The sequence below is a fragment of the Aegilops tauschii genome, chromosome 6 (assembly GCF_002575655.3).
Source record: "Aegilops tauschii subsp. strangulata cultivar AL8/78 chromosome 6, Aet v6.0, whole genome shotgun sequence".
Classification (NCBI taxonomy): Eukaryota; Viridiplantae; Streptophyta; class Magnoliopsida; order Poales; family Poaceae; genus Aegilops; species Aegilops tauschii.
Window position 1 is genome coordinate 63,349,253 of NC_053040.3, and position 17,693 is coordinate 63,366,945.

General features: G+C 52.2%; 1 protein-coding gene across 1 annotated transcript; it reads right to left on the reverse strand.

The window, feature by feature from the left end:
- Positions 1–12,419: 12,419 nt before the first annotated feature.
- Positions 12,420–13,857, reverse strand: LOC141025821 (uncharacterized). Its single transcript, XM_073501747.1, has 2 exons — positions 13,027–13,857; positions 12,420–12,431 (listed from the first exon to the last, which is right to left on the reverse strand). The coding sequence occupies exons 1-2, from the start codon at positions 13,855–13,857 to the stop codon at positions 12,420–12,422; spliced, it is 843 nt and encodes a 280-aa protein (XP_073357848.1).
- Positions 13,858–17,693: the final 3,836 nt, after the last annotated feature.

Here is a 17,693-nt window from a genome sequence, read left to right on the forward strand (position 1 = left end):
AAGGCCGAGATGCTTGAAAAGAACGAGACGGAGTTAAGATGTCCGTGTCGAAGATGCAAGCTGAAGAGCCTTATCGCGGACCCGGATTCCGGGCAGGTGCGGGACCACCTGCTCTTGCGTGGTTTCATGGATGGCTATCGGTGGCAAGGTGATGAAGATGACTATGAAGTCGTCCATGGGGGCTGGGCAAGAAATGAGGAAGGGCAGCAAGACAACCACCGCGGCTCGGGCGGGCGAGAAGACGAAGAATCTCCAGGACATGATCACGACGGTGATGCTGTACACAGTCATCATGTAGAAGATGCCGGACATGATGATGAGGAAGATGCCGCAGCAGACGAAGGGCATGATCATGAAGATGAAGATGCCGGTGGAGCAGACGACGATGGACCATCGATGAGCTGGGTGCAGGACCCTCATATTCAAGAGCTGCTTCTCAAGCAGACGGATAACGCAAGAGCTGCCGCCCGAGAGAAAGCCAAGCTGGATCAACTGGAGATAGACGCGGTTACTCCATTGTATGAAGGATGCAGGCCCGAGGATACCCGCCTGAAAGTAACGCTCATGGCTCTGGAGATGAAGGTAAAACACAAAATGACCGACGCATGCTTCGACGAGAACATGTCATTCTGGCACGAACGTCTTCCCAAGGGGAACAAGTGCCCGACCAGTTTCGAGGAGGCGAAGAAAATCATGTGTCCTCTGGATTTACCGCACGTGAAATACCATGTGTGCATGAACAATTGCATCATTTATCGTGACGAGCACGCGGAGTCTACCATATGTCCGGTGTGCGGCGTCACTCGATACAAGAAGAGGAAGAAAGCTCCTCGAAAAGTGGTGTGGTACTTTCCGATCACTCCTCGTCTGCAGCGGTATTTCGTTGACCCTAAGGTAGCAAAGCTCCTGCGTTGGCACGCGGATAGGGAGGAGAAGAAGCGAGAAGATGACGCAAATGATCCGGAGGTAAATAAAAAAGACAAGATGCTGAGTCACCCTAAGGATGGGAGCCGGTGGCAAGCGTTGAACTTCGAACACCCAGAATTTGGGAGGGATCCAAGGAACATCGTGCTGGGCGCGAGCACCGATGGAGTCAATCCGTTTGGCAGCCAGAGAAGCACACATAGCACCTGGCCTGTGTTTGTGTGGATGTACATCCTTCCCCCCTGGTTGTGCATGAAGAGGAAGTACATTCACATGAGTATGCTAATTGAAGGGCCGAAACAACCAGGGAACGACATCAATCTGTATCTGGGGCTGCTGAAAGAGGAGCTAGACACGCTGTGGAAAACGCCAGCCAATACGTGGGACGCCGCAGCAAAAGAATATTTCCCTATGAGAGCCGCACTGCTCACGACGGTGCACGACTATCTCGGTTACGGATATCTCGCGGGGCAGGTGGTCCACGGATTTTCTGGATGCGTTAGGTGCATGGATGACACAACGTATTGCCAGCTAGATAGAGATCCCGGGTCTTCAAAAACCGTGTTCATGGGACATCGAAGGTGGCTTCGCGATGATGACCCGTGGAGGAAACGCAAGGATCTGTTCGATGGTGAAACCGAACCCCGAAGACGCCCGCGTACGAGGAGCGGCGAGGAATAGACGAGCTGTTGAAAAATTGGAAAGATTGCCCACTGCCGGGAAAGAAGCAAAAGGCGCCAGAGCTGGGAAAGAAGCGAAAGGCGTCAGAGCCGCTACTGAAGGTATAGAAAACGAGGTCTGTTTTCTGGGACTTGCCGTACTGGAAGATCCACCGTGTGCCTCACAGCCTTGATGTCATGCATATCACGAAGAACGTGTGCGAGAGTCTGCTTGGTACCCTGCTCAACATGCCAGAGAGGACCAAAGATGGGCCGAAAGCAAGGGCAGACTTGAAATCAATGGGCATCAGGGAGGAGCTTCACGCTAATGATGATGATGATGAGGCGAAGCACGACACGGAAAGTCGTCGCAAAGGCAAAAAGGCCAAGAAGACCGGAAATGACTTCCCTCCCGCGTGCTTCACTCTAAGTCAGGAGGAGATCGATCAGTTTTTCACCTGCCTCGTAGGAGTAAAACTTCCTTATGGTTACGCGGGGAAGATAAGCAGATACCTAGACTCAGCGAAGCAGAAGTTCAGCGGGATGAAGTCTCACGACTGTCACGTGCTGATGACGCAGATACTTCCAGTTGCAATCCGTGGGATCATGGACGCGCACGTCCGTGAAATGCTATTTGGCCTATGCAACTTTTTTGACGTCATCTCTCGGAAGTCGGTTGGCGTGAGGCAACTCAGAAGGCTACAGGAAGAGATCGTGGTGATACTATGCGAGCTTGAGATGTACTTCCCGCCCGCATTCTTCGACGTTATGGTGCATCTGCTGGTCCATATCGTGGAGGATATCATCCAACTCGGGCCGACATTCCTGCACAGCATGATGCCGTTCGAAAGGATGAATCTTGTCATCAAAGGATACGTTCGCAACATGTCACGTCCAGAGGGAAGCATAGCCAGGGGCTTTTTGACCGAAGAGTGCATCTCCTACTGCACGAATTATCTAGGCATCGAGAACCCCGTTGGTCTGCCGGTCAACAGGCACCTTGGCAAGCTCGCTGGATGGGGTCACCGTGAGGGTCGCCGCGAAATGCATGTCGACTTCGAGGGTCGACTCGCCGACTTTGAAAGAGCAAACCTAGTCGCGCTACAACACATAGACGTGGTCGATCCTTGGGTGGTAGAGCACAAAACCTTTATTGAGAAGACGTACAATGACCGAGGCCAACAGAGGACGGACGGAGATATAATCAAAGAGCACAACTCATGTTTCACTAGTTGGTTCAAGCAGAAGCTTCTGTCGTACCCTTTACATGAGGATTCTTCTGCGGAAGAACAACTCATATTCGCCTTGTCACAGGGCGCCGAGCACAACCTAATGACGTATGAGGCGTACGATATCAACGGCTACACATTCTACACCGAGGGAAAGGACATGAAGAGCGATGGTTATCAGAACTCCGGGGTAACGATGGAATCCTACACCGGTAACGACAAGGACAGATACTACGGAAGGATCGAGGAGATCTGGGAGCTGAGCTACGCTGGAGAGAAGGTCCCGATGTTCCGTGTCAGATGGGCCAAGATCGTCATAAAAGAAGACCGGTATTTCACCACCATGGTTATACCCGAAGCCAAATCCAAGACCGCAGGCGTGAACGTCACCGCGAAAAATGAGCCATGGGTACTGGCTTCCCAAGTGGACCAATGCTTCTTCATTACCGACCCGTCAAAGCCCAGTCGTGTTGTCGTGAGGAGAGGCAAAAGGAAGATCATCGGAATGGATGGAGTCGCCAATGAGCAAGACTTCGACAAGTACGGCGACCCGAAGATGGAACATGACGACGACGATGAAGTATCAGCATACACCACAAGAAGAAGCAGGACCACCCTACCAAAAGGACGTCCGTTCAAGAGAAGAACTCCATTTACGAAAAATAAGGGCAAGAAGATTGTGAACAGATAGCTAGCTAAGATCGATTGAACAGACCTGTTGACTAAGCCTCTTCCACGAGCAAAACATGATCAGCACCAAGACTCCATGGGTGTTAGAATCATTACTGTGTAATCTAGATTATTGACTCTAGTGCAAGTGGGAGACTGAAGGAAATATGCCCTAGAGGCAATAATAAAGTTATTATTTATTTCCTCATATCATGATAAATGTTTATTATTCATGCTAGAATTGTATTAACCGGAAACATAATACATGTGTGAATACATAGACAAACATAGTGTCACTAGTATGCCTCTACTTGACTAGCTCGTTGATCAAAGATGGTTGAGTTTCCTAGCCATAGACATGAGTTGTCATTTGATTAACGGGATCACATCATTAGGAGAATGATGTGATTGACTTGACTCATTCCGTTAGCTTAGCACTTGATCGTTTACTTTACTGCTATTGCTTTCTTCATCACTTATACATGTTCCTGTGACTATGAGATTATGCAACTCCCGATTACCAGAGGAACACTTTGTGTGCTACCAAACGTCACAACGTAACTGGGTGATTATAAAGGTGCTCCACAGGTGTCTCCGATGGTACTTGTTGAGTTGGCATAGATCGAGACTAGGATTTGTCACTCCGATTATCGGAGAGGTATCTCTGGGCCCTCTCGGTAATGCACATCACAATAAGCCTTGCAAGCAATGTGACTAATGAGTTAGTTACGGGATGATGCTTTACGTAACGAGTAAAGAGACTTGCCGGTAACGAGATTGAGCTAGGTATTGAGATACCGACGATCGAATCTCGGGCAAGTAACATACCGATGACAAAGGGAACAACGTATGTTGTTATGCGGTTTGACCGATAAAGATCTTCGTAGAATATGTAGGAGCCAATATGAGCATCCAGGTTCCGCTATTGGTTATTGACCGGAGACGTGTCTCGGTCATGTCTACATAGTTCTCGAACCCGTAGGGTCCGCACGCTTAAAGTTCGGTGACGATCGGTATTATGAGTTTTGTGTTTTGATGTACCAAAGGTAGTTCGGAATCCCGGATATGATCACGGACATGACGAGGAGTCTCGAAATGGTCGAGACGTAAAGATCGATATATTGGACGACTATATTCGGACACCAAAAGTGTTCCGGGTGGTTCCGGAGAAAACCGGAGTGCTGGAGGGTTACCGGAACCCCCCGGAGAAATAGTGGGCCTTATGGGCCTTAGTGGAGAGAGAGAGGGCTGGCCTAGGGCAGGCCGCGCGCCCCTCCCCCTCTGGTCCGAATTGGATTAGGAGAGGGGGCGGTGCCCCCCTTTCCTTCTCCCTCTTCCCCTTCCTTTCCCCCTCCTAGTAGGAGTAGGAAAGAGGGGAGTCCTACTCCTACTAGGAGGAGGACTCCTCCTGGCGCGCCCACAAGGGGCCGGCCGGCCTCCCCCTTGCCCCTTTATATACGGGGACAGGGGGCGCCTCTAGAGACACAAGTTGATGTGTTGATCTCTCCTAGCCATGTGCGGTGCCCCCCTCCACCATAATCCACCTCGATCATATCATAGCGGTGCTTAGGCGAAGCCCTGCGTTGGTAGCATCATCATCACCGTCATCACGCCGTCGTGCTGACAAAACTCTTCGGCGAAGTTTTGCTGGATCGAAGCTCGCGGGACGTCATCGAGCCGAACGTGTGCTGAACTCGGAGGTGCCGTGCGTTCGGTACTTGGATCGGTCGGATCGTGAAGACGTACGACTACATCAACCGTGTTGTGCTAACGCTTCCGCTTTCGGTCTACGAGGGTACGTGGACAACACTCTCCCCTCTCGTTGCTATGCATCACCATGATCTTGCGTGTGCGTAGGAAATTTTTTGAAATTACTACGTTCCCCAACATGTCGTGCGTAGCACCTGCCGAATAGGCATGACAAAGCATAGCACCTGTCGGCCAGGCATGACTTGACATTTCCACCGAAGCTCCGTGCTAGACGAAGCTGCTCCACCTCCTGCCTTTATCTTCCAGCGCTGCTCCACAAATGATGCTCCCAAGAGAGAAACGACACCACAATGCCACCATCGTCCGATCTGGAAGACCAGATCCTAGGGTTTCCCTGGAGCAGTACGAGTGGGTCGACAGTAGTCACATGATGATGTCTTCATTAAGGTAATGACGCGGAACGCTGCCATCGCCCGCCGTCGGCTCGGTTTTCACTGGCAACTACGTCTCCCCGACTCGCAGCCGGTACTAGATGACGGATCCAGAGATCCGAACACCCAGCCTCAGGCCGACCATCTCTGACGGAAGAGATGACCACCACCGCCGGCTGCACCGGTCGGATCAAATTTGACTGGAGGTGCCGCCGACGAGACCACCAGGCCCTCCACGCCGCCGCTGCCGATCTGAAGGCAACATGCATGCCACCGCAGCCAAGCCGGCCGCCGCCGACCACAGCCGCCGCCACCGCCCAAAGGGCTAGCCGCTGCACCCGCAGCCCCGGCCGCCGCCCGTGACTGGGCCGCCCACCGCGCCAATTCGTCGCCGTCCGAGGACGGGCTGGCCTCCCGCCGCCTTCCGCAACCATCAGTCGCGCCGCAGAAATCAGATCGGCCGCGCCACCACACGTCTAGGGGCCCCGCACCACCCCGGAGATGCGGGAGAGAGGAAATCCTCCGCCACCGCCGTCGGCCCCAGGGCTTAGCCCGGCGCCGTCCCCGAGCAGCGGCGGAGGGAGGTGAGGAGGGAGTGTGCAGCGGCGGCGGCTAGGTTTTCGGTGCCGCCCGAGTCGCCCTAGCGGGGGGGCAACGCGGGGGCCTCGTGGAGCCCAGAACCAATTCCTTTGTCCACTTAAGGAGGTCTGATTACCCACTTTCGAAAGTTAGAATTAGCTGCAAAATAGTCGTCTAAGTCCTTTATCTATTTCTAACTAAGAGTAACACGGCATAGAACCCCTGGACTTGAGAACATACTCCTCTTACTTCTCCACTACTTCAAGAAAACTGAACATCATAAAAAGGACGACGATGGCAATGACAAAGGCTATGAATTTATGATGTTCAGTACGTCGCATGCCCCTCCAAATGTGCACCAAAAAGGTGCTAAAGCTATGTTCTGACATTTCATCGAACAAGCTGTTCAAGAGGTGGAAGATGTCGGCAACCCACGGTCCAGGACATATCCGGCGAAGTAGGACGAGCGTTGGGTGTCAGGGGCGAGGTGGGAGTGTGCCCTTTGAGTGGGGGAACGGTGAGTGCAGACGTTGATGGAATGCCTGCCCGTCGTGTCTGGGGCAGCGTCCCGGGTGGCGAGTGTGTCCGGAACAGGTGCTCCATGAGGATCATGCCTGACGACGATGACTGAGTAGTAGGCAGCCGACATTGGGGTGGATGCAGGACAATGTGAGGGGAGTGCAAGAGGCAAAGAGTTAAGGCTGGTCATAGAACTAGTAAAATATAGAGCATTCTAAGCCAAATTTGATTATATGTCATGTATTTGATGAGGAGAAAGGTATTTGGAGTCACATGATATGTTGCTGTAACATAGCACTTCCCGAAAAAATATGAGTCTAATAAGCTAATAAATAAAGTCATCCATGACACTATTAGTATGTTACTTTACACTATGAAGATAGTAACTTAGTACTGTCAAAAAAAATGAAGATAGTAACTTAGACTAGTGTCATATGCAAGATAAAATACATAGGAGCTCCTGGGTGCTCCACACCCCTCTACGAGTATTAAACGTAAAAAGTACAATTCTTTTTAAGAAAAAACTAAAATTTAGGGATATCAAACCTGGGTTCTTAATCTACTCCCATGTGAAATTTCGTGAAAAAAATACCAGAAAACATATTCGTGGAGAAGGAAATGCTGTCCGAACAAAAACCCATCCAAACCGTTTTTTTCTATACAAAGGAGAATTTTGTTTTTTTGGCCACGAATACGTTTTCTGGTTTAATTTCATGAATTTTCACACGGGAGTAGATCGGGAACCCAGGTTACATGTCCCAACATCTCAGATTTTGTTTTTCAAATTTCTCGGTATTTTTTTGAATTTAATGTTCGTATTGGTGTGTGAAGCACCCAGGTGCTACAAATCCGCTTCTCATATGCAATGACACTAGTATAAGTTAATCTCACGTCAAAAAAAAGTACTCCCTACTATGACCAGCCTAAGAAGAAGTCGCCAGGGGTGCATTCGGTGAGGTTTGGGGTGAAGCCTGCGTGTCTGAGTTGACATAGAAGACAGTGTGAACTTCCCCAATTTGCCAAATCCCTATTAACCAAATAGAGCTTAATTCATACGTGCCGAAAATCCCATGGAGCGACTCCTACGTCAACAGGCCGACCCATATAGCGTTTGATCTCAGTTTTCGGTGGCTTCTTCTAGTTTTACTCAATTTTGTTCCTTTTTTGTTTATCCTTTTCTTTTCTCAGCCTTTTATCTTTATATTTTTATATTAAAAAACATGAACCTTTTTCCAGATTCGTGAAAAAAAAATTGAATCAGTGAAGCCCCAGAGATTACTTATGTGATTTTTTTTTGAAGCTAAATGCCCTCCGGCTCTTTATTCACTAGGCGCTAGCATGTCTGACTGCAAACAATCAGTCAGCCACCCAGGGATTGTATCATACAAGTGCATAAGAACAGAAAGTTTTAACGAATGCCTAGCTAGATGGTGTGCCGCCATGTTAGCTAGTCTGGCGACACGCAAACTGCAGCTTAAATCCCTGAAACAAAATAGACATCTCCTTCATCTTCATAATGAGGTGAAAACACGTTGACCTCTGAGGTACCTCCCAGAGCCGCTGGATCTCTTGACAGTCCGTCTCCAACACCACTTGCTGCAAGCCCATGTCTCGTGTCATTAGGATCGCGTTTCTGCATGCAAGTAGCTCGATGGACAAAGGTTCAGTAACCCCATCATATCGTGAACCTCCCGCTCTAACGAGTGCTCCATGATGATCTCGAGCAATGAACCCCGCTCGTCCACGTACTAGACCCACATCCGTAGCACCATCAGTGTTGATCTTTATCCACCGCTCCTCCGGTGGGAGCCATCTGGGGGGGTAGTAGCTTGGGCCTTCCTCCTCTCAGGGATCTCAAGTGCCCTGACAATTTCTTCTATAATCACCATTGATTTGACCGGCTGATACACCACCTCACCATGAGTATAATTGTTCCTAGAGTGCCACACAGCCCACATCACAGTAATCATAATAGCAGCCACATCCTTCTTGTATAATCGATGATCTAACAGATCTCGAGACCATGACAGTGGGTGTAATCGTGGTATATCAATGTCAAAGAACTGTTCTGCTGCCTCCCAAAGACGTCTTGCATGGTCACATTCCATCAAAGAGTGAAACAGTGTTTCGTTGTCATGTCCACACATCGGGCAATGCGGCAGCTGCTTGATATGCCTTCTCTGAAGCTCACACTATAGGAATCAGCTATTTTGCCGTCTGCCACGGCGGACGGCAAAGGCATGAACGGCGGACGGCAAAAGGCTCCGGCAAAGTAGGCTACGGTAAACAGCTGCTTTGTCGTCTGCTTCCTGGCGGCTGAGGGCAAAGGACCTTTGCCGTCTGCTGCGGACGGCAACGAGAGCAGACGGCAATAATTGTGCTCTCAGTCCGTTAAGTGGCTAACGGCAGGCCTTTGCCGTCCGCCGCGGACGGCAAACTTTCTAGTGCCTTTGCCGTCCGCTTCCGCCTCGCCCGCTTCCGCCACGCCCGCCGCATCGGCCGCCCCCGCTTCCGCCTCGGCCTTCGGCGCCACTTCCGCCTCGGCCGTCGCGTCGCGTCGCGTCGGCCGCCCCCGCCGAGGCGCTGCCGCATGCCCCCCCCTCCCCTGCCCGCTGCCGCCTCGCCTGCCCCGCGTGCCCCGACGCCTCCTGCCCCCCGCTTCCCGCTGCCGCGCTGCCGGCTGCCGCCTCGCCTGCCCCGCGTGCCCCGATGCCTCGCGGTCAACGCCGCCATCTCGTCTTCCGCACGCTGCCCTCTCGTCTTCCGCGCGCCGCCCTCTCGTCTTCCGCGCGGCCATCTCGTCTTCCGCCCGCCGCCCTCTCGTCTTCCGCGCGGCCATCTCGTCTTCCGCCCGCCGCCCTCTCGTCTTCCGCGGCCCGGCGCCTCCCTGCCGCATTAAATCCCGGCGCTATAAAACCCGCCCTGCGCGGCGAGTTTGGTCACACAGGCCACCTCCTCCACCGCCCCGCCCCCCTCCTCTCCCTCTTCACACCGGCGTTCTCTTCGCGGGATGGCGTCCAGCGACTCGGACTCCGACGGCGCGGCACCGGGCGGCCACTGGCCGTCGAGCCTCACGTTGGGGCAGACGGAGGACCTCGCTCGGTTCGGCCTCTACGTGCCGCCGCCGGCGAAGCTGCCGCGGCCGTGGAGGATCTCCGCGGACGGATTCCCCACCCAGGGCGTAACGGCGACGCCGGCAGAGCTTCGCGCGCACCCCGGGGGATGCTACAACCGGAAGGGCCGCCGCCATTTTTGGAAGGGCAAGCGGTTCGACGACGTCATCGGCGCCTTCAAGCGCGCCGCCCGAGGGCTCCCTGTCGGCGATCTCTCTCGTGGAGCCAGGCCCTCCCAGCCGCGCAGGGCACCCGCTCCCACCCCCGCCCCAGCAGCCCCGGCCGAGGTTGTGATCCCGCCGGAGCAGGCGCCGCTCCAGCAGGACGGCGACCCGGAGGACACGCCCGGGCTCCTCGCGATCCTGGCGCAGTCAGCGGAGGAGGCCGCCGCGGCGGCGGCGCTGGAGGCCCAGGAGGAGGCGGCGCAGCAAGCGGCGATGGCGGCGCAGCAGGCGGCGCTGGAGGCCCAGGAGGAGGCGGCGCTGCAGGCGGCGATGGCGCCGCCGGAGTGGCAGCAGGCGCCGGCGGCGGAGGAGGAAGAGGATTCGGACGACGTCCCGGTGGACTGGGACGACGTCGCGAACCGGTCCAGCAGCGACGATGACGGCGGCAACGGCCCGGCCGTGATTGACCTAGATAGCGACGCCGAGTAGTTTTTTTACTATTTATGTACGAACTACTTTATGTACGAACTTTTTTTAGTGTGTTGTTTGCGGCCCTAAAACTAAACTAAAACTAAACCTAAAACTAAAAAACAGAAAAAAAAAAAAAAGGAAAAAAGGGGTAGAGCTCACCTGAGGCAGGGCCGGTGGAGGAGGTCGCCGGTGGAGGAGGGGGGCGGGGCGGTGGAGGAGGTGGCCGGTGAAGGAGAGGTGCGGGGCGGCCTGGACGGCGGCGCCGGGCCCGGGGCGGTGGGGCGGCGGGGGGCCGGGGCGACGGGGCGGCGGGGCCCCAGGGCGGTGGGGCCGGGGCGCCGGGCGGCGGCGAGTGCTGGGGGCGGCGGCGCGCGGCGCGCGGCGGGCGGCGGCGGTGGGGTGGGATGTGGGGTGGGATGTGTGGTGGGATGTAGTGCGCGTCGGCGAGGTGAGAGAGGGAGAGAACAGAGAGTAACGGGCGGGGGGTACGGACCGTTAGGTAGTCTCCTCTTTGCCGTCCGCCACTATTTGCCGTCCGCCCTTTTGCCTCTTTGCCGTCCGCTGGCAGACGGCAAAGAGGTGGGGCGTTAAGTTTTCCCCAAACGGGCGGGGGGTGGGGGCCACCTCTCTCTTTGCCGTCCGCCAGCTGACGGTAAATAATCTTTGCCGTCCGCTGGCGGACGGCAAAGAGCCCGCAGATGGCAAAAAGCTTCTTTGCCGTCTGCCACTTCTTTGCCGTCAGCTTCTGGATAGCTGATGGCAAAGAGCTTCTTTGCCGTCAGCTAGCAGACGGCAAGAGCTGGCAGATAGCAAATTAGCTGATTCCAGTAGTGTCACCATAGGACGGCAAGAAATTCTTTATCACGCGCCACCAGAACACCCGGATCTTTGGAAGCACATTGATCTTCCATAATGCCTTCCACATGGCTGATTCACCCGATGATGAACCAACTATCTCAGCCACCTGTAGCTTAGATTGCACCTCATGTCTGTAGGCCCACCGGACCATGAAGAGACCGGACTTTTCCCGTGCCCACGCCCACACATCTGCCCCTGCCACACGCGGTCTTGCCATTGCTAGAATAGCTGCTGCGTCTGGGGCGTAGAAAATACTCAGAACAGCTCCTTATTCTACTGGTTCGACACCGGGTCAATCAGGTCCGACACTAATTGGACTGAGTTTGGCTTGAGGGCTCCCATCGGTTTCATTGATATGGTTCCATCTATCCATTGATCATGCCACACTTCGGTGGTATCTCCATTACCTATTCGCCGAATGAGTCCCTTCTTTAACATCTCTCTCCCTTTGATAATTGCCTTCCATGTCTTGGAGGCGCTAGCGGGGCAGCCCGCCGTCAGGAATTCCTCATTAGGGAAATACCGTGCTTTAAGCACCCTTGCACACAAGCTATTTGGATTCTCAAGCAGCCTCCATGCTTGTTTTGCCAACATCGCATCATTGAAAGTCTCCAAGTCTCGGAAACCCATTCCTCCTTGTGACTTTGCAATGCACATCTTATCCCAAGATTGCCAATGCATTCCTTTTCTGTCAAGTGATCCAGCCCACCAATATTTGGACATATTTGTCGTGAATTTCTTGGACAAACCTTTTGTGAGTTTGAAACAACTCATAGAGTAGGCCGGTAGAGCTTGGACCACTGACTTCAAAAGAACTTCTCTCGCTGCACATGACATTTTTCTTTCACACCACCCTTGCACTCTTGCCCTCGATCTTTCATTAATATGGTCAAAACTTTGCTCTGTAATTCTTCCCGCGGCTGTTGGGAGCCCAAGGTATTTTTCTGACATCGCTTCTCTTTGGATTTGTAAGGCTGCCTTAACTCCCATCTTTACTGAAGAGCCACTATTAGGGCTAAAAAACACAAAGCTTTTCAGCTTGTTTGCACTCTGTCCGGAGCCAATGCTGTACTGATGTAAAATTTCATTCAGCCTAATTGCACTCCTGGAGACAGCTTTAATGAAAATTAAACAATCATCTGCAAATAAAAGATGGGAAATCCATGGGGCATTATTGCTAACTCTGATCCCCCTATCAATCCAACCTCCATCATAGTTTTGCAGCATACACGAGAGGCCCTCTCCGCACAGCAAAAACAAATACGGTGAGATCGGGTCCCCCGACGAAAACCTCTCGACAGTGAGAACACCAGCAGCAGTTCCCCATTGACTTTCACCTGGAAGCTCACTGTCGTCACACATGACATGACAAGGGTTATCCATCGATCATGAAACCCAAGTTGGCGCATTATCCCCTCCAGATACTCCCATTCTACTCAGGCATACGCCTTGATCATATCGATCTTAACCGCACACCAACCTTGTTTTCCTCTCTTTCTTCTCATTGAGTGTATGCACTCATACGCCACTAGGACGTTGTCAGTGATCAAACGTCCCGGGACAAAGGCACTCTGCTCCTCTGCAATAATCTCATCAAGAATCTCCCTCAAGCGGTTAGCAAGCACTTTAGAGCAGATTTTGTATATAACATTGCACAATGAGATCGGCCTATATTGTGTAATATTTTGCGGATTTTTTACCTTTGGTATAAGCACAATCACCGTGCTGTTCACCGTAGCGGGCATATGTCCTCCCTTCAAGAAACCTAGGACCGCCGCTGTAACATCCGGCCCTATCAACTCCCAGTGGCGCTGATAGAAACCTGCATGGAAACCATCACATCCGGGCGCCTTCGTCGGCCCCATAGCAAAGAGCGCAGCCTTCACTTCTTCTTCTCTGAATGGCCTCATGAGTCGTTCATTCATTGGTTCTGTTATTTTATGAGGTACATGGTGAAGCACTGCCTCCACATCTGTAAACTCTTGCGCCGTGTACAGCCCAGTATAAAACTGCTGCACCTCGGCATGAATCTCTTCCTTTGTCTCGCAAATTTCTCCATCAGCAGTTTGGAGGCTCCGAATCCTGTTTATGCTCTTACATGCTGCCGCACAAGCTTGAAAAAAGCCCGTATTGCGATCGCCTGCCTTCAGCCAGTCTGCTCTCGACCTCTGTCGCGCCAAGATTTCCTCCTTATGAAGGAGCTCCGAAAGTTGGCGGGCTAGGTCTTTTTCTTTCCTGGTCGGCCCCCGAAACAGAGAGTTGGACCTCTCCTTTTCATACTCCTTACGTACTTTCCTAATTTTCCTCTTCACATCTCCGAACTTTTTTGTCTTCCAGTCCGTAAGATGAACTTGCATGTCCGAAAGGGCCTGTTCTATGCCCTGTAAACCTTGCGAACCTGCCCCCTTGCGCCACCCATGTAAAACAGCGGCATCATATGATTCTTCCTGCTGCCACGCCTCCTCATACATGAATCTGCGTTGGCACCTTTCTTCTGTCAATGTAACTCCCTTCAGCTTCACCACTAGCATGCAGTGGTCTCACTTTGGCGTTGGACAGTGTCTCACGAAGGAAGACTGATACATTGACATCATCGCCGGATTCACTAAGAATCTATCAAGCCGAACTTTCACGTTTGAGTCGCCATGTTGCATATTATCCCACGTGAAAGGCACACCCTGGAAGCCCAAATCGTGTAGCTCACAGTCATCTACACATTGCCGAAAGCCCTCCATCTGCCACTCCGGGCGGTCATGGGCTCCAAAGTACTCTGCATTATCAAGTATTCCATTAAAATCCCCTCCACATAGCCACGGGGCATCACTTTGAGCCTTCAACCATCTCAACAAATTCCAACTTTCTGCACGCTCACTTCGTCTAGCTTTCGCATAGAAACCCGTAAACCGCCACTTTTTATTATCACCTATATTCTTCACCGACACATCAATATGCTAGTTTGAGAAATTATTAAGAGTTACATCAACCTCTTTTGACCAAAACAAAGCTAGTCCGCCACTAAGGCCGTCGCTATTAACAGTATAGCAACCCTCAAAACCAAGTCGGGCAGTGAGATCACTAACCCTTCTTCCCTCAATCTTCGTTTCCGCAACAAAGACTAGGGCGGGAACTTCTCTCTTCACTAGATCGTGAAGTTCACGAACTGTCTCCGGGTTCCCAAGCCCGCGATAGTTTCAAGATATACAATTCATTGCTCCCCGCGGGGCTGGGTACTCCACGAGGTTCCTTGCCTCTTCTTCCTCTGCCTTCTTCCTCTTCGAATCTCTACTGTTCTCCCTTGACCCAAACGACTCATTCTCCTTGTTCTTCCTCTTCCTCATGACCGTTTCACTATCTTGCACTAACATAGGTTCGCTACCACCTCCCCTCCCAATTGGGTTGTTCATGTCAACCCTTCGATAGACAGATTTGGCCCCTCGGCCTGTCCTCCCTCCTCTGTCGTTCGCACCTCTCCCCCTTGCATTAAATTGATAGATCGTGTTCTTAACTTTGCCAGTGGGTTGTTTCTCAGGCGAATTCACTTCCAAACCAGGCTCGACATCTTCATCTCCTTCTCTCGTCTCCTGCTGTCGTCCCATGTCCCGGGCGGTCTCCTGCTTGTAAGCTGGTGTTCTACCCCAACTTTTGTTTTTGCTAGCTAGAAACCTGAGAGCCTCCCGGTACGGCGGCCTACCATGCTCATCTCTCCCAGCAGGTGTAGGGCACATTAGTTCAGCATGTACCAGCATCCCGCATGAGAAGCAGAAGTAGGGCAAATTTTCATATTGGATATAAAAAAATTCAGACTCCTTTGTTTTTGACTTCTCCAATCGCACCCAACGCATCAGCGGTTCATCCACCCTGATCCAAGCCCTGAATCTGAGGCAGTCACCAAAAGCAAACCCCTTCTCATCCGCGGCCAGCGCTACCACATCACCCACCATGCTTGCAATGCGCTTTGGCCACGGCGGACATAGTAGGTTAAAAGGGAGGTTGATTACCCGTGCCCAGATTTTGATCCTGTCGAACTTGAGCTCTGAGGGGCGCGATCTGATGTTAAACCTCTCCAGAACCACACAATGTTTCCCCACCATCCATGGACATCCCTCGAAGATCCAATCGCAATCCCGCTTGATGGCGAAACTAGCAAGAAAAACATTATCTCCCTTTGGTCGGAAGCTCAATCCCCTCGGATTTCCCCACGCAGGGCGCAGGGCCTCCTCAATGGTATTCATGTGAAAAGCCTTCTGATACAGAACCTTGCCGATGAGTGCATAGGGTTCTTGAACGCTTTCTTCCTCCTCATCATCAATGACAAGCTTCGTCTTCTCCTTCTTCGTTAGGTCCAGTCGATCCATCATCTGCTCCACCGTCTCAGCCTCCTTCGTCCTCCCTCTCTTTCCTCCCATGGCACTTGACTCCGCCATCAGTTCGCCCGGCCTCCCCCGATCCCCTTCCTCGCAGCGCCGCCAAGGGTGGGAAAGGACGCCAGGTCCCCCCTTGATCACCCCGAGCAGGCTGACTATCGAGATCCGGCGACCGAAGAGTAGAATAGCCGGCGGTCTCAATACCCTAGTCTTGCGCCCCGGAGATCGCTGTTGGGGAACGTAGTAATTTCAAAAAAATTCCTACGCACACGCAAGATCATGGTGATGCATAGCAACGAGAGGGGAGAGTGTTGTCCACGTACCCTCGTAGACCGACAGCGGAAGCGTTATCACAACGCGGTTGATGTAGTCGTACGTCTTCACGATCCGACCAATCAAGTACCGAACGTACGGCACCTCCGAGTTCTACACACGTTCAGCTCGATGACGTCCCTCGAACTCCGATCCAGCCGAGTGTTGAGGGAGAGTTTCGTCAGCACGACGGCGCGGTGACGATGATGATGTTCCACCGACGCAGGGCTTCGCCTAAGCTCCGCAACGGTATTATCGAGGTGTAATATGGTGGAGGGGGCACCGCACACGGCTAAGAGATCTCAATGATCAATTGTTGTGTCTCTGGGGTGCCCCCCTGCCCCCGTATATAAAGGAGCAAGGGGGAGGCAGCCGGCCAAGGGTATAGGCGCGCCAAAGGGGGGAGTCCTACTCCCGCCGGGAGTAGGACTTCTCCTTTCCTTGTGGGAGTAGGAGAAGGGAAGGGGGAAGGAGAAAGAAGGAAGGGTGCGCCCCCCTTCCCTAGTCCAATTCGGACCAGACCATGGGGAGGGGTGCGGCCACCTTTTGAGGCCTTTCTCTCCTTTCCCGTATGGCCCATTAAGGCCCAATACGAATTCCCGTAACTCTCCGGTACTCCGAAAAATACCCGAATCACTCGGAACCTTTCCGAAGTCCGAATATAGTCGTCCAATATATCGATCTTTACGTCTCGACCATTTCGAGACTCCTCGTCATATCCCCGATCTCATCCGGGACTCCGAACTCCTTCGGTACATCAAAACTCAATAAAACTGTCATCGTAACGTTAAGCGTGCGGACCCTACGGGTTCGAGAACTATGTAGACATGACCGAGACACGTCTCCGGTCAATAACCAATAGCGGGACCTGGATGCCCATATTGGCTCCCACATATTCTACAAAGATCTTTATCGGCCAGACCGCATAACAACATACGTTGTTCCCTTTGTCACCGGTATGTTACTTGCCCGAGATTTGATCGTCGGTATCTCGATACCTAGTTCAATCTCGTTACCGGCAAGTCTCTTTACTCGTTCCGTAACACATCATCCCGCAACTAACTCATTAGTCACAATGCTTGCAAGGCTTATAGTGATGTGCATTACCGAGTGGGCCCAGAGATACCTCTCCGACAATTGGAGTGACAAATCCTAATGTCGAAATACGCCAACCCAACAAGTACCTTTGGAGACACCTGTAGAGCACCTTTATAATCACCCATTTACGTTGTGACGTTTGGTAGCACACAAAGTGTTCCTCCGGTAAACGGGAGTTGCATAATCTCAGTCATAGGAACATGTATAAGTCATGAAGAAAGCAATAGCAACATACTAAACGATCGGGTGCTAAGCTAACGGAATGGGTCAAGTCAATCACGTCATTCTCCTAATGAGGTGATCCCGTTAATCAAATGACAACTCATGTCTATGGCTAGGAAACATAACCATCTTTGATTAACGAGCTAGTCAAGTAGAGGCATACTAGTGACACTCTGTTTGTCTATGTATTCACACATGTATTATGTTTCCGGTTAATACAATTCTAGCATGAATAATAAACATTTATCATGATATAAGGAAATATATAATACTTTATTATTGCCTCTAGGGCATATTTCCTTCAATCGCCTCGTGCGCCGCCCTGCCACTCGAAACCCTAGAAAAACGTTTCGGGGCGACTCTGGTAAAGC